The 24,721-nt window shown below is 30.3% G+C and overlaps 2 protein-coding genes across 2 annotated transcripts; both read right to left on the reverse strand.

Moving 5' to 3' along the window:
- Nucleotides 1-100: 100 nt before the first annotated feature.
- Nucleotides 101-9,074, reverse strand: LOC148312123 (luciferin 4-monooxygenase-like). The gene is made up of 7 exons (XM_088277933.1): nucleotides 8,945-9,074; nucleotides 6,354-6,561; nucleotides 5,135-5,456; nucleotides 4,103-4,277; nucleotides 2,812-3,087; nucleotides 1,527-1,754; nucleotides 101-563 (listed from the first exon to the last, which is right to left on the reverse strand). The coding sequence occupies exons 1-7, from the start codon at nucleotides 9,059-9,061 to the stop codon at nucleotides 264-266; spliced, it is 1,626 nt and encodes a 541-aa protein (XP_088134059.1). The 5' UTR covers nucleotides 9,062-9,074; the 3' UTR covers nucleotides 101-263.
- A 2,377-nt stretch (nucleotides 9,075-11,451) lies between these two features.
- On the reverse strand, nucleotides 11,452-17,499 carry LOC148312124 (luciferin 4-monooxygenase-like). The gene is made up of 7 exons (XM_088277934.1): nucleotides 17,284-17,499; nucleotides 16,526-16,733; nucleotides 14,874-15,195; nucleotides 13,911-14,085; nucleotides 12,690-12,965; nucleotides 12,075-12,302; nucleotides 11,452-11,867 (listed from the first exon to the last, which is right to left on the reverse strand). Exons 1-7 carry the CDS (start codon nucleotides 17,398-17,400, stop codon nucleotides 11,568-11,570), a joined length of 1,626 nt encoding a protein of 541 aa, XP_088134060.1. The 5' UTR covers nucleotides 17,401-17,499; the 3' UTR covers nucleotides 11,452-11,567.
- Between the last annotated feature and the right edge of the window lie 7,222 nt (nucleotides 17,500-24,721).

Raw genomic sequence — 24,721 nt, forward strand, 5'->3', positions numbered from 1 at the left:
GGTGGTTTGGATACGTGGAGCATATGGAAGATGATTACGTGGGACGCAGATTGGAAATGACTAGTATACTAATATTTATGACAAATAATAACAAAAAAAAATTATGTGGGTCAAGTATTACTTTATTCTGTTCTAACAAGTTCTCGACATGTAAATATGTACCATTATTTCCATTACTACAGTAAATATGCCCTCTAAATAAATGTCTAATGAGTTTATACAAAATGTAGAAGCTTTTGAGATTGCAATGTTTCGAATTAAAATTAAAGTTTAGATTTTTTCATAATTTTTAACATTTTTCTAAGCTCCCTTCTGAGTATTTTTCCGCTTGGATTTTTCGGGATTTCATCCACAAAAATGACACCTCCGTGAAGCCGCTTGTGATGGGAAACTTTCTTCGCCACAAATTCTTGAATTTCTCTCTCTGTCAGATTTGATCCGTTTTGAAGAACTACAAAGGCAAGAGGAAGTTCACCAAACGCTTCATCCGGTAGACCAACAACTCCTGAATCTTTTATCCCTGGATTTTGTAAAAGCACTGCTTCTAATTCAGCAGGAGGCACCTGTAATACAAAACTAAATGTAATTGAAGACATATTATTTTTTGATATCTCATCAAAGATGATGAAGAATATGGAAGTTTGGGCATTTACGGGGCTGACGACCGTCATAGGCTGGTTTAAGTGATTACTTTACACACGTGTAACGTTCACCAATTCTACCCATTATTGACAACCACACTACTCTAATTCTTGAAAGTTCTTTATATTTGAACCAATTTAGACACTTTGTTCTTGAATCATTAGAACTTCGCTAGAGACATCTATTGGTGAGATGAAAAGAAGCTTTTTTATTGAGCATAAACTCTTTTATTAGTATGTCAGATCCGAATCCTGAAGTATAATTACATACATGAGAAACGCCAGAAAATCATTTTCATTGTTATTATTTTAGCTTATAATTTGACCAGTTAATTTATTTACAACATTTTGAGTGTGTCCAAATATTTGTTCACAAAATCTGGATTATCTCCAATTATAGGAGTTATTTTCATGAAAACTACTACTACTACCAATACGCCGTTTCTGCAGGGGTAGGCAGAGAGGATGGAACGCCTCACTCTTCTTTCCTGACATACACTATTAGCTCCCTTCACATCCATATATCTAATCACACATGCCCTCCGATTACATAAACTTTTTACAATACGACCTTTTTCAAAATGTTAGAATAATAAATTGAAATATAACTATTTATGGAGACTTAAATACGTACTCATGGTAGATACGTAATTCCCTTGCATTTTCTATAGTAGAAGAATAATTAATTAATTCTAATCCTATAAGTGTGTCCAAATTTTTGTTCACAAATCTAGGTTCGTCCACTTGGAATTTAAAAATGTTTTGTCATAGGCTGGTTCCAGCGATATACTTCCAAAATTTTAGTAGTGTGGTTGTGTGATAAAATATAAAAATAAATAAACAAAATATATAATTAATTAATAAATGTATTAATAAATAAAATACCTGGAATGCTTTATATTTTATGAGTTCCTTAAGCCTGTCAACAATGTAAAAGAACTCGTCATCATCGTAATATCCGACATCACCAGTATGGAGCCATCCTTCCGGGTCTATAGTTAGATGTGTAGAAGTAGTGTCTCCATAATATCCTGACATTATTAAAGCTCCTTTCACACACAGTTCTCCTTCTTTATTAGGACCCAACGCTTCTCCTGTGCCAACGTCTATAATCTGAAAAAACAGGGAACTTAATAATATAGTATATTTTCTAAAACAAAATTAATTTAAAACGAGACAATAGGTATGCTAAAAATTTTTGAAGAATATGCCAAATCGTTTACAATATATTTGGATCGTCCCTTATTTAAATATAAGCACATAAGCTGTACCCTGTCATATGTTGCTGTGGCTTAGTCTTGTTAAATGAAAAATTAATAAAATTGAAAGAACACATTTCTATTGATATCATATGTCAAGTTTCTCAATATTCGTTTAGTAGTGAAAATATTAAGAAATCTATGGAACAAAAATGCAACCAAAAACATTGAAGGCCCAAAAAACTGAGTAGTGTGGTTGTCAATCAAGAAAGAATGATGAATGTTGCACGTGTGTAAAGTGATCGCGTAACCAGCCTATCACAGGTCATAAGCCCTGCAAATACTCAGACTTCCATATTCTTTATGTTGAGATGTCAAAAATGTAATATTATTTGTATTTATTGTATGTACATGGATAAAAGTTGGCCATCCACAATGACGAGGAGATCAACAAGCTGCCCTCCAGCGTGACGACCATCGCTCAGGAATGCGTCCTGCCCAACACCTTGGCCATTCTCCAGCCCATGGGATCAAGAGGAAGGCGTTTTAATTTGTCGGCTCATCTTTTCCCCGCTCCAGACTCGACAGCCCGAGATCGATTGACGACGTTTTAATCCATTTTTTTATAACATTATCATCATCATCTTATTATTATTATTATTATTATCCATGTCTTTATAAGCGCCCTTGAGGTAGTATTTATACAAATTAAATATATATACAAATTATATACATATTATCCTATGCTATACAAATTATCCAAATTATTATTATTATTATAAAAACATGCGCGTATTCGAATTCAACGATACGTCGAAAATTCAAAGCAATCGGAGAATAAGCGATTTAAGATTTTGAACAAACGAATATTACATTTAATTTATAATATATGATACTCTGTTAAATTATAGGCGCTCTGAATGATCAACTGAAAAGATGAGTGAGGTGTTTGAAGAGACCAAATATTTTACCTTAATTTTTGTTCCAGGGACACATTTACCGCACGAGCCACTTCTACTTTGCCTAGCCATCGCATTGTGAAGCACTCCAAGTGTAGTTTCTGTAAGTCCGTAAGCTTGTTGAATCCTCTTCACTCCGATCCTCTTGGTCACTGCCAATTCCAGGGCTTTGGAAAGGGGTGCAGCTCCACACCATATTTCTGTGATGCTCGACAAATCGTATTTGTCGACAAGGGGATGTTTTGAAAGAAAGACCATCAGTGGAGGCACTAAGAAGAGCAGAGTTACCTATAAAACAGTTCAGAGAACCATTATTAGTCATTTTAAAAAGAAGAAAAACCTATCCAACAAATTTATTTTTTTCAATATTCCAAGTCCCAAAAGTAGATACCATGAAAAAACAGCAATTCTCCAACTATTTAAGGGTGAAAAATACTTAAATCAAAAGAGAAGTTCATCTTCGAGATACCAACCTGACTTCACAATACCAAAATGCAATACCAAACAATTCCAACAGAACTTTAAATATTTGGGAACCAAGTACTTAAGTAACCTCCCAATAGAAATAAGAGAAAATTGAAGACATTAAAATGCTAAAAAATATATTTAACGTAAATAAATAAATATATAATATTTAAATATAAAAAAAAAAACATAATATGTAAATGATACTAGCGTGTGAATTGATTAGTTTTTTTGATTTCATGGAGGCACGCGGTACGATAGCTAGTTGAAAAGTTTTTAATTACACCTGCGACATTTGAAAAATAATAAGTAAAATAATATTTCTTAAAATGTTACACTAGAGATGTGCGATGGAATGAAATAATGACTTATTTAAAATAAGGCGTTATTTAATTCGGTTCTCCGATTCGATCATTTTAATCTAATCACGCCAATCAGTTCACAAATTTGGTTGCGTTTTACGTCTTATTAAAAGCTAATAAATTTGGCAATTTGATATTTAAAAAAAAACAATGCGAAATAAATAATAATTAATTAAAAAAACGTAACAAATACCATCCCGGTCGTATGTTCATGTTCATGTTACACTGATTCAACCATCTAAATATGGTAAAAACGTATTAACCAAAAAATGGATAAATATTTTTTTAATGAAACCTCAAATTGTGTGACGCAATGTGTTGCAATAACTTTTGGACGATTTGAATAGAAAGTGATAACAAAATATTATAATATCTTTCAATAAAAGTAAAAAATGCGTGACAAAGTCTGGTATTTATACGTGAAATATAAAAAAAAGAATTGTGGCGCACTGATGCGTATTTTGTTTTTACCTTACCTTGTAGTCTTGGATTGCCTTGAGAAATGGCTCCTCTGCAAATTTTTGAATGAAAGTGTATCTGAGGTGTATGTTTAAACTTATAATGTGTGTTACAAATCCGTATGCGTGAAACCATGGCACAATGGATAAGAGACAGTGTTCAGAAACTGGTTGAGATTTTTCTACGAAATACCTGAAAAAAATTACAAGCAATTTTACCCGTTTACATCGATATTATCAAGAAGATCAGACCGGCAACAGTCAGGATCAGCTCTTATTTTAATTGATCGTCTACTTACAGGAATAAACAGAGCTAAAATGACTCCTTACAGTACAAAACAAGGTATGACGTAAAAACAATTTATAAATTTAAGTTGAAACTCCTAGGTCAATTCTGTCAAGTAAGTATTTTGCTAATATGTATGGTAAATTTTTTTTTTTGAAGGGGAACACTGAGATATTCCATGAATATTTTTCTCAAAGCTATGCAACAAAATGATCTTAGAATGTGAGATAAACATAAAATAAAAAAAGGAAAACTAAATATCACAATACTGCCTTTTACATAAAAACATGACTATAGTTGATATAAATTTTAAATGCATTGGACAAGTGATTGAGAATCTCTGTTTTTTATTTAATTTTAAATGTGAAAATGCAAAAAAATAAAATAAAATAACCTTTCCAATAAATGAGGCCATCACTACTATACTGATACTTATTACAGTTCTGTTGGCAATATTTACATAATAATAATAATAAAACCCTTATCCGCACCCCAATGGTGCATAGGGCACTGCTTCATATAAACGCAGTGTTATCTTGATCGTTTACACATGAATGAAAAGTGATCAGCCCTCCGCTTCAGGTACCAGTCCAGGGTAAGTATTGAATAAATATTACAGTGAAAAAATCACTTATATTTTTTGACCCCCCCTGGGAATCGAACCCAGGACCTCCAGAACGGTAGCCGAGCGTGCTGACCACTACACTACGGAGGCGGAGATATTTATATAGTAAAAAAATATAAAACAAATAAAATAAACTAACCTCAGATGACCATTACAAACTGACATATTGTGATGTGTGAGCAGGACACCTTTTGGCATTCCAGTAGTGCCAGAGGAACACAGAATCACCAGCGGATCATGGATATTCACCTCCACAACTCTATATGTACTGACGTCCACATCAAGTTTACTAATGATGTCCTCATAAGCCAAAGTTTGTTTGTTTCTTTTGCCGTCCCCGATCAATATAACATTTTCAACAGAAGGAATGGAATCCCGAACTTCCATTATATTTTTCAATGTTGCATTTGAACAGATGATGATTTTGGGTTTTGAAATTTTCAAAGTGTGCAGCAATTCATCTAAAAAATAACGTAGTTTACGTTCATGTTTATTTTATGGATTCTTATTTATTATTATTTATTTTTTAAAATCAGATTTTCCGCAATTGAACATGTCAACTTGGCTAAAACGTGAGTTGTTCTCACTAGCCATTCGAAACATAGGTGAACTCCGCTCATAATTAGTTCGAAGGACAGGTACTCTGAATAAAGATTATGTATATTTATGAAAATTATTATGTATATTCATAAAAATTTAATTATGCAAGGGTTAATATCTAAATAAAACATCAATTGAAACACCGACTGTAAAATTATAAATACATTTGTACAATTTTAATAACCTCTTGATAAAAAAGTCAATAAGTGTATTTAATTTATGTATTAATTTGAAATCAAACACAGATTTTTTGAGTCTACTAAGTTGTATTTTATTAACAAAAAACACATAAAAAATTATATAGTGACAATTGTTTCGCCTTGTTACGGCATTATCAAACGAATGTGAAGATCAAATGGACTACGGTCCTTATGTTTGATAATGCTCTAACAAGGCGAAACAATTGTCACAATATAATTTTTTATGTGTTTTTTGTTAATAAAATACAACTTAGTAGACTCAAAAAATCTGTGTTTGATTTAAAATTAATGCATAAATTAAAATGGAGTTCTACAAATTAAACGCCAAATCAATAAATAATTAAGTGTATTTAACCTTATATTATTATTGAATAACGTATTAATAATGAACCACTAGAAGCCGCAGACGATCACAAAGTCTTAAAATTACTATCTACGAGTACTTATATATATTCCTGAGTATCTTTAATGGTTAAAATAATATATTTTCTCACGATCACATTTTTGTTGTATTTTTTTTTGGATTTTCAAAATTATGTGCAACGATTCGTTACCTACCCTTTGTGTACATCGTGTTGAGTGTGGAATTGACAGCCCCGGCGAACATGATAGCTATTGCGCTTATTGAAAATTCAAATCTGTTTTCGCAGGAGATGGAGACGACATCACCCTTCTTCACCCCCATTCTCTTCAACCCTTCTGCAAAGTTCACACTCCGCTGCAGAATCTCCGAGTAAGATGTGGATGCACCGGTGACTGCATATATCTGAAATTAGAGAGGTGAGTCTAATTTTATATATTTACTTTTAATCTAATCGAAATCGATAAATTTATCTGATATTGATTTCATCAATTTTTCATCTTTTCGTTTATATTGGATTTATTAACCGTAATTAATTTTGTTTTTTGTTGTTGTTGGATTTATTAACCGTAGATTTCTCAATTTATATATACATATCGCTCACTCCTTTCAAGAACACCATAAATAAAAAAAAAACTTGATTTTTCAGGAGAACGTTTTTAATGTTTTAAAATATAATACAATGTAATAAAAATGAATATCAAGCCACTTATTGAGCTTTTTACTGTGCAACAGATCTTTTAAGGTAAAACCTGAAGGTTTTTTCTCCATTTGAAAAACATTTAGTATTTAAAAAAAAAATAAACAATACCTTTTCTTCAAAATGCAAAAACAACACTTTCTGCCCTGTAGCGGGTAAATATTAAGTTAAAAATATGCCTCTTCTGCTGGAATAAAGTACATTTTTTGGGCATTCCGAAAACATGCACAACTGAAAGTTGACGATTTTTGATTTATGACGTTCTTGAAAGGAGTGAGCGATATTTCAAATAGTAACGTTATCGTCAGAATAGACGCTGTGATAGGCTATAAACAGTAGTCTCGATAAATTAATGTTGTCAGTAACAAGGAAGCTTTTTTTAATATAGAAGAAGGAAGAAGACTGTTGATTGTCGTCAAAAGGCCTTCCGTTCCACTAAAGCAGGGTTCGGCATTTTGTGTCCTAGCTTGGTTTCTGGTACCAATGTCCTTCACTATTTTGATCCTGTATGATACTACGTTTCGAGAGAGTTTCAGATGAACTAACGCGGATACGAAGTTGGATAGGCCCTCACCCAGGCTCCTGTAATACGTCTCCAGCTGTTGTATTTGAAAGCTACAAGTAACAAAGTACCTACATACCGACTTTTTTGTGAACTGGTTTTGAATTTTCAAACCGGTATTTGCAGAAAAATAAAAATAATTCTAATAATACCGCTAAAATATTCCTTACATACGCATTTAACCATTACTCATAAGAAAACACCACCCAGCTAAAAGACTCAAATCACCAATAACATACTGCATGAAAAAATCATAGAATCACAGGATCAAAAATAAAGAAACACAGCGTGATTTACTTGTGCAGCGCTTCTCAAACATTTTTGGATACAGAACCTTTTTGAAACAATTAATATTTTACAAAGCCCTGAAATAAGCAAAACCTGTTTTTTTATTCATTGTTTAATGAAAATCATCCAAAAATAGGGACATTATACACTACTGACTTCTACAACAGTATACAAAACAAGACACAATAATGCGATATACAAAATAACATTGAATTGATAACTGTAAATTGATAAGATTGTTTCCATTTAATGCGGAACCCCAGGGCTCCACGATGTGTACTTCGAGAACCCTTGGACTAGAAAGTATGATAATTTCTATCGGATGAGAGTATAATACTATAAAATATATCTTTAATATGAACTTTTCGTTACAAGGTCAAATTTAATAGGCGATTATGAATACGGGCATAGGTTTGTTATAAAGACACGTTTTCTGGTCGAGTTTTTTTAACCGTTACCTTTTTTACATAATTTATTTTACATGTGTTATATGCACTTTGGAGCTGCGCTGTAAAAACAGTTATATAGGTTCTTGACAGCTCCGACCACATAATTCGTAAATATATATCGTATACAACATGAAATGAAAAAAAAAATATTTAAAAAAAAGATACTGAGATGAGGTGTCAAATATTATTATCAAGTCTTGTTGACAATACATATCGCTCACTCCTTTCAACAACAACGAAAATTGTCGATTTTTGAAATGTGACGTTGTTGAAAGGAGTGAGCGATGTGTTTAAAAGCGTATTCAGAAATATTTTATCTTAACTATAGCTCCACATTAGAAAAAAAAGTTTCTGCCAATCCTTACTCCCTATATCCTTCTTTCATCCAGTCAAAATTACAATTTCTGTAGTCATTTACCCTCACTCTGTATCTCATGTACGTAAAATCAATGTAAACCCAACCCAGTCATACTTCACAATTGTATTGAAAACCTTACCCGTATGTGGAAGAATCGAAGACCATCGCAAATATACAGTTTCAATAATTAATGCAATATGAATGTTCAATAATGGGCAGAATGGTGAACGTTACACAAGTATATAAAGTGATCGCTTAAGTCAGCCAAATGCTAGATTATAAGCCATGGGATGCTCAGACTTCTATCTTTTTTCATATAAAAGGGAAGAACGATACATGTTTCATATCAAGTTGAGACACTTTTAAATTGACATCTCATCCGTAGGGCGAATGACCCAGTGTAATATTAATATTGTTAATATGAATTTTACCTGAGCGACATTGTTCCCGCCGCATTTTAGCCTCTGAAAGAGATATTCACTGTACGAAAGATGAAGAGGTCCATTTAATTCTGGAGGACCAGAAATGACGTTGTTAGAGCTATTCATGGCGACGTATACTAATGAAAATCAGTGCATGAAAACTTGATAACGTGACATATTTACTTGGGCTATTATTTGTATTTTAATGTGTATTTGCGTTATCATTATTATAAGCGTATCTATATGTACTATTAAAACATCGTAAATAACTCGCAGAGTCGTAATTAGGAGATAAAAAATAAGGTACTAAAATGACATTGAAAATGTATTTTACAAATTTTCATTGAATAATTTTTCAACATTTAACACTGTTTTCATTTTTTTGCATCTCAACATACATGAAAAAGAATATGGAAGCTTGGGTATTTCCATATTCGTCTTTATCTTTCATATAATGAGATTTAAAAAAAAGTAAAAATAACTCCAAAGTGAAGACAACTCAGATTTGTGAACAATTATTTGCAAAAACTCAAAATGTTGTTAAAATTGTAATGCATTTAAAATGTAGGAATGTTAAATAAAAAAATTGTTTTGTCTTCATACTTTCTGAATAGATTATTAAAAAAAGATGATATCATTTAGAGTGGGGTAAAATTTCAAGCCATAGCGCATTGATGAAAAAAAAACATAATTTGTTGTTTTTAATGTCATTTACAGTGGGGATTAATTTCAAGCCATAGCGTATTGATGAAAAAAAAACATAATTTGTTGTTTTTAATGTTATTTACAGTGGGGATTAATTGCAAGCCATAGCCTATTGATGAAAAAAAACATAATTTGTTGTTTTTAATGTCATTTACAGTGGGGATTAATTTCAAGCCATAGCATTGATGAAAAAAAACATAATTTGTTGTTTTTAATGTCATTTACAGTGGGGATTAATTTCAAGCCATAGCATTGATGAAAAAAAACATAATTTGTTGTTTTTAACACAGCTTAAAAATCGCGAAATTCGATTATATTTTAAAATTATTATGCTTAACAACAAAACATAGAGATATAAAAACTAACTAACTAACTAACTAACCATCACGCCGCTTCGCCGCAGGGGTAGGCAGAGAGAATAGAGCGCCACACCACTCTGTCCTTGTAAACATTCTTCGCCTCTTCCACGTTCATGCATCTCCTCATACATACCCGCCGATTGTTACGACTCCTAACCTGACCACATTCAAGTATTTGGCATACCTGATCGTGCCATGTTTTTCTCGGTCTTCCTCTGCTTCTTTTCCCACTAACATTCGCCTCATAAATTTGTTTTACCGTTCTTTCCTCACTCATTCGTTGTACATGCCCAAACCATCTCAACACACCTTTCTTAATTTTATCGATAATGCTTATCTCAGCTTTGCATTCCTACCTTATTTCACTATTCGCACATCTATCATACATCGTTTTGTCGCACATTCTTCTGAGAGATCGCATTTCGACTGCATTCAGTCTACTTTCATCCTTCTTTTGCCAACTTCACGTTTCACTTTCATACATTAGATTTGGAACCAGGACTCCGTTGTGCACTGCCAGATAGAGATATAAAAGAAAGAAAATTCATACAATTTAAATAAAATACGATTTTTGAGCAGTTTGGTTTAGGTTTGAGTAAAAAATGATGGAAACCAGACAAAAACATCATTGCGTTAAAATTAAATAAAGAAGTCTTCGGTGCATATATTTCATTCTCTTTATTCTTATTTAATTTTTTATTTTTATAAAAAAAAACAAGTTTCTGTAAAGAAGACAATAAATTTGAAATCAAAAGTCATACGACTGAATCACGGACGATACATTTTAAAATTTATTTAGCACTTATTACGCAGTGTTATCTTTCACGATTGAAAATCAAATTTTACATTAATGTAGCGTATTTTTTTAAAATTACTTTGAAATAAACTAATTTTACGGTATTCAAACCGATTCATTTTATTTCTACCAACCCGAACTATAAATATTAAAATTTGTTTTTTAAAGACGTCAAAGTGTTTCAAATGAATTATTTCCAGACCGCTGCTTTCGAGTTGATTGTTTTCTCACTGGAAAAGATGTAACTAATCTTTTATCTTTGAAATTCAGTAGCAACAGAAAAACAATCCTCTTGTTTATATAAGTTACCTCTAACTTGATTTCAATAAAAAAATAATTTTAGACATAATTTATGTAAGAAATTAAAATTTTAATATAATATAACGAAATAATTGATATATTCGGTTATATTTCGTTATTATTTCACCCCTGGATGCAAAATATTATGAGATAACAAATGTTGAAAATATTTTTTCTTTACATAATTTATCTGTCATGTTTGCATATTTTATAACCATGCCATTGTAAATATTTTGTAATATGACGAAAAGTCAAATCTCAGAAAAGAAATTTGACCGTTGATAATAATACCTTCTTTTTATTTCCAGCATCTGTCTAATTTTGCAAAATATTATTCTTAAAAAATAAAACCTCTAATAAAAAAAAACAAAAAACTTTTATTTCTTTCAAGAAAACTATGAAAAATAAAAAATCAGTACAAAATATCATTTTTTAAAAAAAAAAACAAATAAAAATCTTATGTGGTGTCATGTTAAAGCTTAGATTTTTTCACAATTTTTGACATTTTTCTAAGCTCCCTCCTGAGTATTTTTCCGCTGGGATTTTTCGGGATTTCATCCACAAATATGACACCTCCGTGAAGCCTTTTGTGATGGGAAACTTTCTTGGCCACGAATTCTTGAATTTCTATCTCCGTCAGTTTTGATCCGTTTTGAAGAACTACAAAGGCAAGCGGAAGTTCACCAAAAGCTTCATCTGGCACGCCGACCACTCCTGAATCTTTTATGCCTGGATTTTGTAAAAGCACTGCTTCTAATTCAGCAGGAGGCACCTGTAATACAAAATTAAATGTAATCAACTAATTAACTAACTAACCATCACGCCGCTTCCCCGCAGGGGTAGGCAGAGAGAATCGAACGCTAAACCACTCTGTCTATGCAAACATTCTTCTACATTCATGCATCTCCTCATACATACCCGACGATTATTACACCACGGAGGTGGAGTAATAAATAAATAAAACAAACAAATACAAAACCTGGAATGCTTTATATTTGATGAGTTCTTTAAGCCTGTCAACGATGTAGAAGAACTGGTCATCATCGTAATATCCGACGTCACCGGTGTGGAGCCATCCTTCCGGGTCTATAGTGAGTTGGGTGGAAGTAGTGTCTCCATAATATCCTGCCATTACTAATGGTCCTTTCACACACAACTCTCCTTCTTTATTAGGACCCAAAGCCTCTCCCGTGGCATTGTCTATAACCTGTGTAAGAAATCAGTAATAGTTTTTCCATCTTCCATCTTTGAACATCGAAAAAAATACATGCTAAAATTTTGGTGGTATAGCATCATTATATGTTTTTTTCATTATAAGTTTATTTTTAATTAAACTTATATTCTCAACATTTTGATTGTGATTGATTGTGATTGCTTGTTTTTGAGATTTCTCAATATAAAAGTTATTTTTTTATATCTTTTTGACATCTCAACATAGATGAAGAAGAAAATGGGTATGGGATCAATTCTTAATTCAACATAGATGGCTTATTATTATGAGCCGCTTAGGCCCACAGAAATAATATGAAATTGAAGTAATTTTGTAAATAATAAAAAAACAAATATTTGTTTTTTAATTTAAAAAAAAACATACTTTAATTTTTATTCCGGGAACACATTTTCCACACGAACCACTCTTGCTTTGCCTAGCCATTACATTATGAAGTACTGCCAGTGTGGTTTCTGTAAGTCCGAAAGCTTGTTGAATCCTCTTCACCCCGATTCTTTTGGTTACAGCTAATTCCAGGGCTTTAGAAAGAGGCGCAGCCGCACACCATATTTCTATGACGCTCGACAGGTCGTACTTGTCTACAAGGGGATGTTTTGAAAGAAAGACCATCAGAGGAGGTACTAAAAACAGCAGAGTTACCTGTAATGTAAATGACATAATTATTTAATATTATCCTTTACTCCTTTATGCAATAAAAAAAAAAATAATTTTGGATTATTTACTCGTATATGGTGCCATTTTCGTAAAATACTACTTCAAGGGTGCTCATAAAGACGTAGACAATGATATGATGATGATAATAATGGATTTGAAAAAACGTCGTCAATCGGTCGACGTATTATAACGCTTTCTTTTCGGTCTTCTAGGCTGGAAAAATGGCTAAGAATTTTGGGACGCTTCACCAAGTAAATTGTTATTTTTCATTGAAAGAGATCATTCAAAATAAATTCACGATATCCATATATGTATACTATATATTGTATATTATAACCTAGCTTATAACTTTTATAGCTCGGTCTGGTTAGATGGAAAATAAAGTAAATATAAACATTTCTTATATGTGTTTAGGTTCACAATGCTTGTAAAACGATGAAAATATTTATGAAAAAATCCATAAAACAACAATGCAAAAAAAACCATTGGAAACATTTCGTGCCCGTAGCTGTTAAGAGCAGGGGTGAAGAGTCGGTAAAAAAACACGACTCCGACTCCGATTCCAATATTTACCAACAACACGACATCGACTCCACGACTCGACTTAACAAACCTCAATTTTTTCAGGTTGTTTCCTACCTTTGCATGTAGCCATTTTTTGTCATTAGGTACATTTTCGTAGACTTATATGCATTAAATGGATCTCGGTGATTCACCATATAGCGCGACTTGCGCCTTATTTGTGCTAAAAACACATTCATAGTAATAATTAAAAAAAAATGTATTTTTAATTTTAACGTAAAAGTAGTCGGAGTCGCTCATTTTTTTCAGGGATGAGAAAATAAAAATGGTGCGCGAGATCCCGCGTTCTCAAAAATGATGCTGAATTCAATCCCTACCCATAATGATATCATTTCGTTTTCATCATACCTTGTGGTCCTGGATAGCTTTGAGGAATGGCACTTCTGAGAACTTATTGATGAAAGTGTACTTGAGATGTATGTTTAATGCCATAATATGGGATATAAATCCGTATGCGTGAAACCATGGCACAATGGATAGGAGACAGTGTTCAGATACTGCTTTCGATTGTTCTATGAAATATCTGAAACAAATAACACAGTTTAATATTACCTCATAAAAAGCGTTCTAATCTAGAAGTTCATATAAAATTTGACTTTAAGTCCCATATTCAAGACAGAGGACGATTATCATGCCTTTGTTTTCACATTGAATTATTTTTTCAGGTATACGGTTTAAAATCACACTAATATTTTCTTTATACAAGTACCTGACGGGTATCCATCTCTTTTTTCGTACAAAATTCCATTTTATTCATATTTCAAACGGACGAATTGAGGAAAACATGAAGAATTGTGGAATATATCTCAACAACGTTTTAAATATGTGTCAAAATAATTGTTCACAGATCTGGATTCTCTCCAATTACAGGAGCTATTTGTCATATTATTTTTTGACATCTCAACATAGATGATGAAGAACATGGAAGTCTGAGCATTTACGGGGCTTACGACCGTCATAGTCTGGTTGGCTTAAGTGATCACTTTACACACTTGTAACATTCACTTATTCTACCCATGATTGACAAGCACCCTACTCAAATTCTTGGAAGTTCTATATAAAATATATGATCCAATTTTGAAAAACTGTATAGGAATCACTAGAATTTTCACTAGTGACATCTATTGGTGAGACGAAGAAGCTTTTTTTAAATTACTGAGCAGAAACTCTTATATTTGTTAGTGAGGTCCGAATCCTGGTTAATAATCACAAACATGAGAAACGCCAGAAAGAGAAACGCCAAGCACTTGATAATAATGACAAACCAATCAGTCCGATTTATTTCTAAGTAGATACCATTTATTTACTAACCTCATATGACCATTACATATTGATATATTGTGGTGAGTGATCAGCACTCCCTTAGGCATTCCAGTTGTGCCAGAGGAGCACAGAATCACCAGCGGATCATGGATATTCACCTCCACAACGTTATATGTGCTGACATCGACATCAAGATTACCAATGATGTCCTCATATGCCAAAGTTTGTTCATGCCTTTTGCTGTCGCCGATCAAAATAACATTTTCAACAGAAGGAATGGAATTCCGGACTTCCAAAATATTATGTATTGTTGCATTTGAACAAATGATGATTTTGGGTTTTGAAATTTTTAAAGTGTGCAGCAATTCATCTAAAAAATAACGTAGTTTTTGTTCATGTTTATTTTATGGATTCTTATAATTTATTCATGAAAAATGAAGTATCTGAAAAATTAGGTGAAATTCGTTTATTTTTATTTTACGGATTTTTGTCGTTATGAAAATTGATGGATGCAATGATTAATATCTAAATAAAACATCGATTGAAATAGCGACTTGAAATTGTAAATACTTATGTACAATTTCATTAGCCCTTTGATAGGAACAAATTGAAAATTGCATTCCCGTCATTATTATTATAATAACCTATTAACTACAAATAACTCATTACTTTTAAATATACTTTTACATACTGTTAAATATACATATTTTATTGAGAAGTTGTAAATAAAAGACTTTATAAAACATGTATATGTATATAATTTATTAAATGTCAGAATGATTATATGTATAATCTTTCCAAAATGTAGTGAATAACGTGATTTTGTGAATTTGGTTAAGTGTAGTATTCAAATTTGATGTCAAATGAATGCACAGATGCATCGATATTATTATTGAGTAAAATAAAAATTCACTCGTTTTTAGCCATACACGAATAACAGTTTGATTGGAAAAATTATTGGTTTCTTTTTTTTTATCTGTGATTTATCGAATTTGTATTAAAAAAGACTGTAAAAATTATTTTGTTTCGCAAGTAGGTACAGTAAATCCACGAGTTAACGGAATGATTGAGGGGAGGGGATGTCCGTTAAAGCCGTAAGTCAGTTATTTAAAAATCGGTTAAAAATAAATAAAAAACTTTATTTTGTAAAATATGAACACACTTTTTAAAAATAAACATAACAAAACATAAACAAAATTCTATTTATTGTGTTCGGACTTCTCGTGATGACATTGCCATTGACAACATTTTCGTCCGTTATATCCGAAGTACATAAAAAATAGTTTTTAGTGTAATTAGATATATCGCTCACTCCTTTCAACAACGTCAAATATCAAAAATCATAAATTTTCAGTTGTGCATGTTTTCGGAATGCCCAGAAAATGTACTATATCCCAGCAAAGCGGCATATTTTTAACTCAATATTTACCCGCTACAGGGCAGAAAGTGTTTTTTGCATTTTGGAGAAAAGGTATTGTTAATTTTTTTTAAAAATATACTAATATTTTTCAAACAGAGAAAACAAAAACCTTTAGGTTTTACCTAAAAAGATCTGTTGCACAGTAAAAGCTCAATAAGTGGCTTGATATTTATTTTTAATACATTTTATTATATCTTTAAACTTTAAAAACGATCTCCTGAAAAATCGGATACTTATGATGTTGTTGAAAGGAGTGAGCGATATGTTAATGATAGCCTACCTTTAGTGTACATTGTATTGAGCGTGGCATTCACAGCTCCGATGAACATGATGCCTATTGCGCTTATTGTAAATTCAAATCTGTTTTCACAGGAGATGGAGACGACATCACCCTTCTTCACACCTAATCTCTTCAACCCTTCTGCAAAGTTCACGCTTCGCTGCAGAATCTCTGAGTAAGAAGTGGTTGCACCAGTGACCGCGTAGATCTGAAATTGAAATTGAATTTGTTATAAAAATTAATTAGTCGTGAGCCGCGCATGATGCTTAACATTTCAAATAAACCGTTTTTAAACCTTTTGGACGGTTTTAAACCCTTTGGACGGTTTTAAACAATTTTAGTACTTATACTCGAAAATCCGAATTAATTGGGGCTGTGGCCTGTTCGGATTTGGAAACGTTCGGATTAACCGAGAAATGGATAATACAGTACACACCTACATATTATTTTACACTACGACAGTTACGTTATATATGCAAAATATATATACCATTATCTAATTTAACAGTAGGTACAGTAGAGTCGCAATACGAGTACAATACTATATACGTTATTTACTTTCCAATAATTTTAAAACAAAATTAGGTTATATACCATCCAATAATTTAATGTAAAAATAAGTCTGTTCTTGAGTCTATGCGCGTTTTTTTAAATGTTTTCCTACAAAAAAAAATCAACAAGATCTTGTTCGAATTTCCCGAGATTTCGGATTTCAAGGGTTCCACTGTATTCTTAAACACCAGTTTATGTATCCTTACCTGAGCAACATTGCTTCCACCACATTTTAGCCTTTGGAAGAGATATTCACTGTACGAAAGATGGAGAGGTCCATCTAATTCCGGAGGCCCAGAAATTATGTTGTTAATGCTACCCATGACCAAGTTTACTACTGAATGATGGTACGCTTAAACTCGATAAAGTGATGTGCTTTTACTACACAACGATCTGTTTATCTATGTATCGTAAATTACTCCCAGAGTCGTAATTAGGAGTTTTGTTTTTTATTTAGTGGAGATTGAAATTATATACATATATTTAAATCGTAATTAATTTGAAATGCTAAAAATGAATTTGGTATATCTGGGTATCATTCACTACTTTTTTCGTTCCTTTGGTATTGCATATGTTCAAATATTTTTGTTTTTTATTGATTTTAAGATTTGATCCATATTTTATGATAGTTATAATAAAAAATTAATAAATCTTGAGGATTAAGTCTTATGTTAGATTAATTCTACATCAAATACTCTTTTTTACGAAGTAAAATTTTTAAACCCAGTAAATTGGGTAGCAATGATCATCGTTCTTAATCACTATATATTAAAAAAAAAATAATGCTAAAGTAAATATTAATTATGATGGTACGTACTGTGTTGTTATTTGAGGGAAAAAATGTAAGCATTATATTGTATTTCAATTTTGTTCAATATTACCCACATTTATCATAATAGTTATGATAATATTAGATGAATTAAAATTAGTTTAAAATATTTAACATATTGAATATTAATAAAATGTAAGAAAAAATTTAAAATTAAATTATATTTTATTTAATATTATAAGTATCAAATGGAGGTCCACACAGAACACACACACACACATTTATATATATATATTTTTTTTTAAATTTTTTTTTATAAACTAAGTTAATTAAAAATTAACAATATATATATATATATATATATATATATATATACATATATATATATATATATATATACATATATATATATATATATAAATATATATATATATATATATATATATATATATATATATATATATATATATATATATATATATATATTTATATATATATATATATATATATATATATATATATATATATATATATATATATATATATATATATATATATATATATATGTATGTATTTAAATGTATATATGTGTGTGTATATACCGTCATTACTCTTTCACCCCTGGAATATGAGATAACAACAATAAATAATAACAAAACGTCTACGATATATTACATATTGAATGAGTATATCATCATAACAGTGTTATCACTTAAAATATTATCATGACATGTCAACACTTTGTGAGAGGTTGATAGCTTGTGATATTTATTTACTATTTCAATTTTTGTTGCTTTGGGGATAAGTCAAAAATCTTTCTTTTATTACATGACTTAAATTAAATCCGATAACCATGTCGACAACTAGCTTCCAGGTCTAAATCCTACTGAAAATTTTGAACATCATACTTATTACTATTTAGGAACTCTACATGAACTCTACATACAGAACACATCGCTCACTCCTTTCAACAACGTCATACATCAAAAAACTTGATTTTTCAGGAAATCTTTTTTAATGTTTAAACATGTAATGAAATGTTTTAAAAATAAATATTGAACTCTTTACTATACAGCAGATATTTTTAAATAAAACTTGAATGTTTTTTCTCCATTTGAAAAATATTAAGCTTATTTAAAAAAAAAATTAAACAATACCTTTTCTTCAAAATGCAAAAACAACACTTTCTGCCCTCTAGCGGGTAAAAATTAAGATAAAAATATGCCGCTTTTGCTGGGATAGTGTACATTTTCTGGCCATTCCGAAAACGTGCACAACCAAAAATTGACGATTTTTGATATATGACGTTGTTGAAAGGAGTGAGCGACATGTGGTTTTAGTGAGTCAAATTAGAAAATTACGTTATTATAACTTAAGCATTTTAAATTACAAACCACTAAAGAGATTTTAAATGTTCAATATTTCTATGTATAACTGAAATTTCAGATCATTACTGGTAAATATCACAAAAAATAGTGATTAGATTTTTCGAATCATCTGCTTTGATATAAAAACATTTAAATAATGTTTATTTACTCAGGGGAATAATGCTCACATAATTCTTTTGTTTAATGTATTAAATTTAATATCTGTACCTCCATTTATTTCATAGATAAATACTTTTTTATACAATGCTAGTTAAATGTTGTGTAGTAAGCTATTAAACCAGTTGACAGGCTTTTATTAAAAACAGTTCTTATCGCAATGGCAGCGCCATCTGTTGAACGTAACAGCATTACACGATATATTAAACATTGTCGATCGCGGACAGCGTGCCTCCTGACAGCTACTGTCAGTAAGCACTTTCAATATACAATATGATTGCATTGCATTGTCGAATCGTAGATTTTTAATATTTTCATTGGTTTAAAGTGATCAAATAACATTTTTCTAAATTTGAAATTTTCGTCACGGCCTTTATTTATGCATTTTAATTTGACTTATAGTATTTTTCTATTCAATGCTATCTCTCATTCACCCACAATTTTATTATAAATATCGAAGTCATACAGGAGAAAGTGACCAAGTGCATTGTTATACAAAAACGTGATCATTGACTTAATATCTAACTAGCTTAATATTGCCCTGAAAAAAACCCAAAGTGTATTAAAATTGGAAGTATAATATATCAACTTGTTAAAAATGACTAACTGCATTGGTGTTTATTTTCTTGCCAAGCAAAAGTGACTTAAATAGCCCTCCTGAGCATTTTACGTTTTGGTAGTTGGTCACTTTCTCCTGTACGACTACGATATGTACAATATTGGGCGATAATTAAATTAAACATCATCTAAGTTTACGAACTTTAGATCTGGCGGTATGGAACATACCACAGATAAGAGAATTTTATCTAGTTATGGTGCTTTAAGTATAAGCCTTTTATTTTCCACCGAAATTTATGACATTTCAAAAGAATTAGTATGCTGTCCGTTTAATAGAAAAAATATTTTAATCAGTACTTACCATTTTATCACAAACAAATATTATTCTGAATTTTAATATTTATTTAATTAATATCAAGAGTTTTTATTGATATCTCAACATAAGTGAAAAATATGGCCTAGTCCACGGCTTACGATCTGTCATTGGCTGGTTCAAGCGATCATTTTATATATGTGTAGCATTTATCATAATACCCATGATTGACAGCAGCACTGCTCAAATTCTGGAAGTTATATTTATGCTGCAATTAAAAACATCTTTGTGCTACTTATTCGGCAACATCTAATGTTGAAATTAGTAAGTTTTTTCATAGCAGAAACCTTTATTTAATAATAATAACTCCTTTGAACCTTCATTATTGTATTTCATAAATATAAATTAACCTTCATTATTATATATCACCTTTTATAGATTAAAACTTATCTTTTTTGAAAATCAGCTTCTTGAGAGCAATGACAGCGCTATCTGTTGAGCTTTACAGCAACACGCACAATACAAAAACATTGCTAATGGCGGACAGCGTGCTTATTGATAAATGCTAACATTTTTCATTTACAATACTTTCGAACACATTGGTGTTTTGTAGGTTTTTAATATTTTTATTGCTTCGCAAGTATTGTGAAATTAAAAATATGAAAAATGTGTGCTTTCTATTTTCTTTCGATTTCATTTAATCAGACTAAGCCACAGCAACGTGTGGCTGGGTATGGCTAGCTACCATAATGTAATCAAAAAAATCTCCAGTCCTCTACGTATGAAATTTTAAAACAATAATTGTTTATATAATAAAATGCAGTTCCACCAAGAAATATCAGTACAAAACTTAAGTATAAATCTAAAAACACAACTTATTATTTTTTGACATCTTAACATAGATGAAGAAAATGTGGAGGTCTGGGCATTTTCAGAGCTTACAACCGTCATGGGCTAGTCAAAGTGCACATTCAACAATTCTACCCATGATTGAAAACCACACTCTTCAAATTCTTGTAAATTCTAGATACTTATATAGATTAAACTCGAAACACAGTCCTTGCATTATATGGAATTCACGAGAGATATATATGGTGGGATGAGGCAAGCATGTTTATTAAGCAGAAACTCTTTCATTTGTATATGAGGTCCGAATCCTAGATTATATTTACATACTTGAGAAACGCTGGAAAAATAATTATTTTTTTAGTTTAAACTGTTATTTGCCTAGTTAATTTATTTACTACAATTTAAGTGTGTTTAATACTTGTTCACAAATAATTAATTAATTAATTAATTAATTAATAATTAGTTAATTAATTAATAATTAGTTAATTTAATACTTGTTCACAAATCTGGATTATGTCCAATTAGGAGTTATCTTTACATTGTTAAAAAAAAAAGTAAGTAATATCTCCTAATTGGAGATAATCCAGATTTGAGAGCAAGTATTTGGTCACACTCTAAATGTTTTTATTTTATTATTTTTTTTATTTTTTTATTATTTTTTTTTATTCGGGAATTGTACAGCTTACATATAAAAAAATGATATAATAAACAATAGTTACATTAACAATAATAAACATTACATTAACAAAAAATAGTTACGTTAGAAAAAAAGCCAATAAAACGATTCCATATTTATGTTATAAAACTATTAAAAAACATTCAGAGATTTAAAAAAAGGGCATGATATAAAATAATAGATTTAGCAGGAAGCAGAAGGAGAGCAGAGGAATTAATGAGGGTGGTTAAAGGATTTTTTTCTAGGTAAGAATTTTAAAAATAAGAATATATTTATAAATATACATACATACACATGTTGCTAATAAAATTGTTTGTCCAGTATGTATAACCGCTTAGCGGTTCTAGCGTTAAACGCCTGTTTATACTGTGAGTAGGTAGGTACCTAACCTTGGCGGTAAGCACTCAAAAAATCATAAAATTAAAACGAAATGTAAATATGTAGCGGATCATAATTTATCACTCTCATATTATCATCCAATATATGTACTAACATACAGTAAACCGAACTTTGTTAAAAATTAATGTGCTCTCTTGTAATAAGGCCGCGGAGATGTACTAAAGTGACGAATGATTTTTCTTCAACTACTGAATAGTATTATATGAATAATTTAGGATAATTGATATAGCGCCTTTTACGTAAAATGCAACCACAAAGAGACAGAGATAACTAAATAAAGGGTTTTATTAAATAAAACAATTTTTTTTATAACTTTTTATTGGTACTTTTTTCTGTAACCGGTTTTGACAAGAATCTTATGCTAAATTTGATGATGATGATGACAAGGTTCTTGTAAAACTGGTTGGAGAAAAAATATACCAATAAAAATAGTTAAAAACAAAGCTGTTTTATTTTATAAAGTTTATGAAATGTGCCATAAAGTATCTGCGAAAAACATTCGAGAAAAAATAAAAGTGTCTCTGCAACTTTTTTTTTGTAAAATTTTAATTATCATTCATAAAAAATCGGGATGTGATTTCTACATTATGTTTTTATTTATATTTAGTAGATTAACTAAAACAATTGGATATTAAGTAATCGAAAAACCTCGGAAAATTCTCAGTATCCGCGGATCGCTCCAAAGTGTGTGTGTTTATTTTACATATGTTTTAAAAATAAAGCAAATTTACTGAAATACAGCGATTTTTACGTATGGGATTAACGATAATTTGTTCGGAAAGGGTGGATTTAGTCGCATATCGTTTTACTTTATAAAATAAAATTTGAACTTTGTTTTTAACCACTTACATTTTTGGTACTTTTCTCGAACCGATTTCAACGAGAACCTTGTAATATATAGGGATTGACACATACCGTTTGGAGAAATGTACCAAAGTAATAATGGTTAAACACAAAGTTCTTGTTTTATATTATAATTTTTTATAAAATATGTCACAAAGTCTCAGCAAAAAATATTCTAGAAACATATTGTATTAGTCACGCTTTCGCTTAAAATAATAACCGTAATCAAGTAAATAATTTTTTCAGTCGATCGCGATACCCTGATTATCCTACAATTAACATTTTGTGTAGTTTTCATAATTTCAGCAAAAAATCTGTAAAATATTGTAATTTTTAGTATTCCTCCATCATCCACGAGTGTTTGAAAATTGGATGCGCGCGGCCGCTCTGTGCTGGACACTGTTTTGCCGACCGGACTGATGAAAGCTTAGCGGGAAATTTTCCGGAAACACATTGTAACGGATCGCGCGCAAAAGGAGCTTGTTCTGAATTCAAACTCTAAAATCAGTTCTTGAGATAGCAATTTTAAAAAATTGAAAAGTGTTCGAAAATATAGTAGCATATTATTTTTTGTATTCCAAAATTTTAACTTTTGAGTAAAATTTCTTTTTAACGTGTTATATCGATAAAAAATTATTCAATAGACAATGTTTTAAATTTTAAATATAAATATTTATTGAGTTTTAAAATACTAAAGTGAAAAACTAAATTATCGAAAGGTAACAGTAAAATTATAACAACCAACATTTTTCCAGTTAGACAGCAAAAAAAAATGTTTCTACATCTTCTGTATAAAAAAATCTGTATAATATAATTTTTTACATTCAAATATATCGTTAGTATAACGAAGACGTTGTAAGTAAAAATAAATGACAAAAAATAAATATTTCTGTTACTGTTATCCATGTAACAAAAAATAATGTATCCCTTAAATGTTGGTAAATTAATTTGACTATTACTTGTCGATGTTGTGTAAAAAATTAATACGCAAAAAAGAATTGTATTTTCAGACAAAACTTTGGACGATTATTTAAAGACATAAATGTCGGCAGTGATATGGGTATAAAATATAAAATTAAAATTAAAATATAAAATAATAATTGTATTTTATGCCAAAATTTTTGACTTTTATTTAAAGGCGGAAGTGATATTATGTAAATAATTAAAATATAAAAGATAATAGCATTTCAAGCCAAAAACATTAACGTTTGTTTAAAAACGGCAGTGATATTGTGTAAAAAATTAATAAGTACTTATATAAAAAAATAATTGCATTTTAAGCCAAATTTATTTATTTTAAGACGACAGTGATATTGTGCAAAAAAATTAAAATACAAAAAATAATTGTGTTTGAAGCCAAAAATTCAGACGAATATTTTCAGACGAAAATTTCAGCAGTGAAATTGTGTAAAAAAATAATATATAAACAAAATAATTTTAAGCCAAAAATTTAAACAAAAATTTCTGCAGTTATATTGCGTAAAAAATATAAAAATACATAAAAATATACAAAAAAATATAAAAAGTAATTGTACGAGTATTTCAAGCCAAAAATTTAGATGATTAGTCCAAGACTAACATTTCGGCAGTGATATTGTGTAAAAAAATTATATTTAAAAATTGCTTTATTTTAAGCAAAAAAATTAGACGATTATTTTAAGACAAAAATTTCGGAAGCCATTTTTATTTTTAA

Source organism: Brachycentrus maculatus, unplaced genomic scaffold (assembly GCF_059751285.1).
Source record: "Brachycentrus maculatus isolate JH-2025_06_01 unplaced genomic scaffold, ASM5975128v1 h1tg000050l, whole genome shotgun sequence".
Lineage (NCBI taxonomy): Eukaryota > Metazoa > Arthropoda > Insecta > Trichoptera > Brachycentridae > Brachycentrus > Brachycentrus maculatus.

Coding starts and splice junctions, on each gene's coding strand:
- LOC148312123 (XM_088277933.1), bottom strand. CDS start 9,061: ATGAATAGCTCTAACAACGTCATTTCTGGTCCTCCAGAATTAAATGGA. Junction 6,562..8,944: donor GCGGGAACAATGTCGCTCAG/GTAAAATTCATA, acceptor CTCTAATTTCAG/ATATATGCAGTCACCGGTGC. Junction 564..1,526: donor TAAAATATAAAGCATTCCAG/GTATTTTATTTA, acceptor TTTGTATTACAG/GTGCCTCCTGCTGAATTAGA.
- LOC148312124 (XM_088277934.1), bottom strand. CDS start 17,400: ATGGGTAGCATTAACAACATAATTTCTGGGCCTCCGGAATTAGATGGA. Junction 16,734..17,283: donor GTGGAAGCAATGTTGCTCAG/GTAAGGATACAT, acceptor TTTCAATTTCAG/ATCTACGCGGTCACTGGTGC. Junction 11,868..12,074: donor TCAAATATAAAGCATTCCAG/GTTTTGTATTTG, acceptor TTTGTATTACAG/GTGCCTCCTGCTGAATTAGA.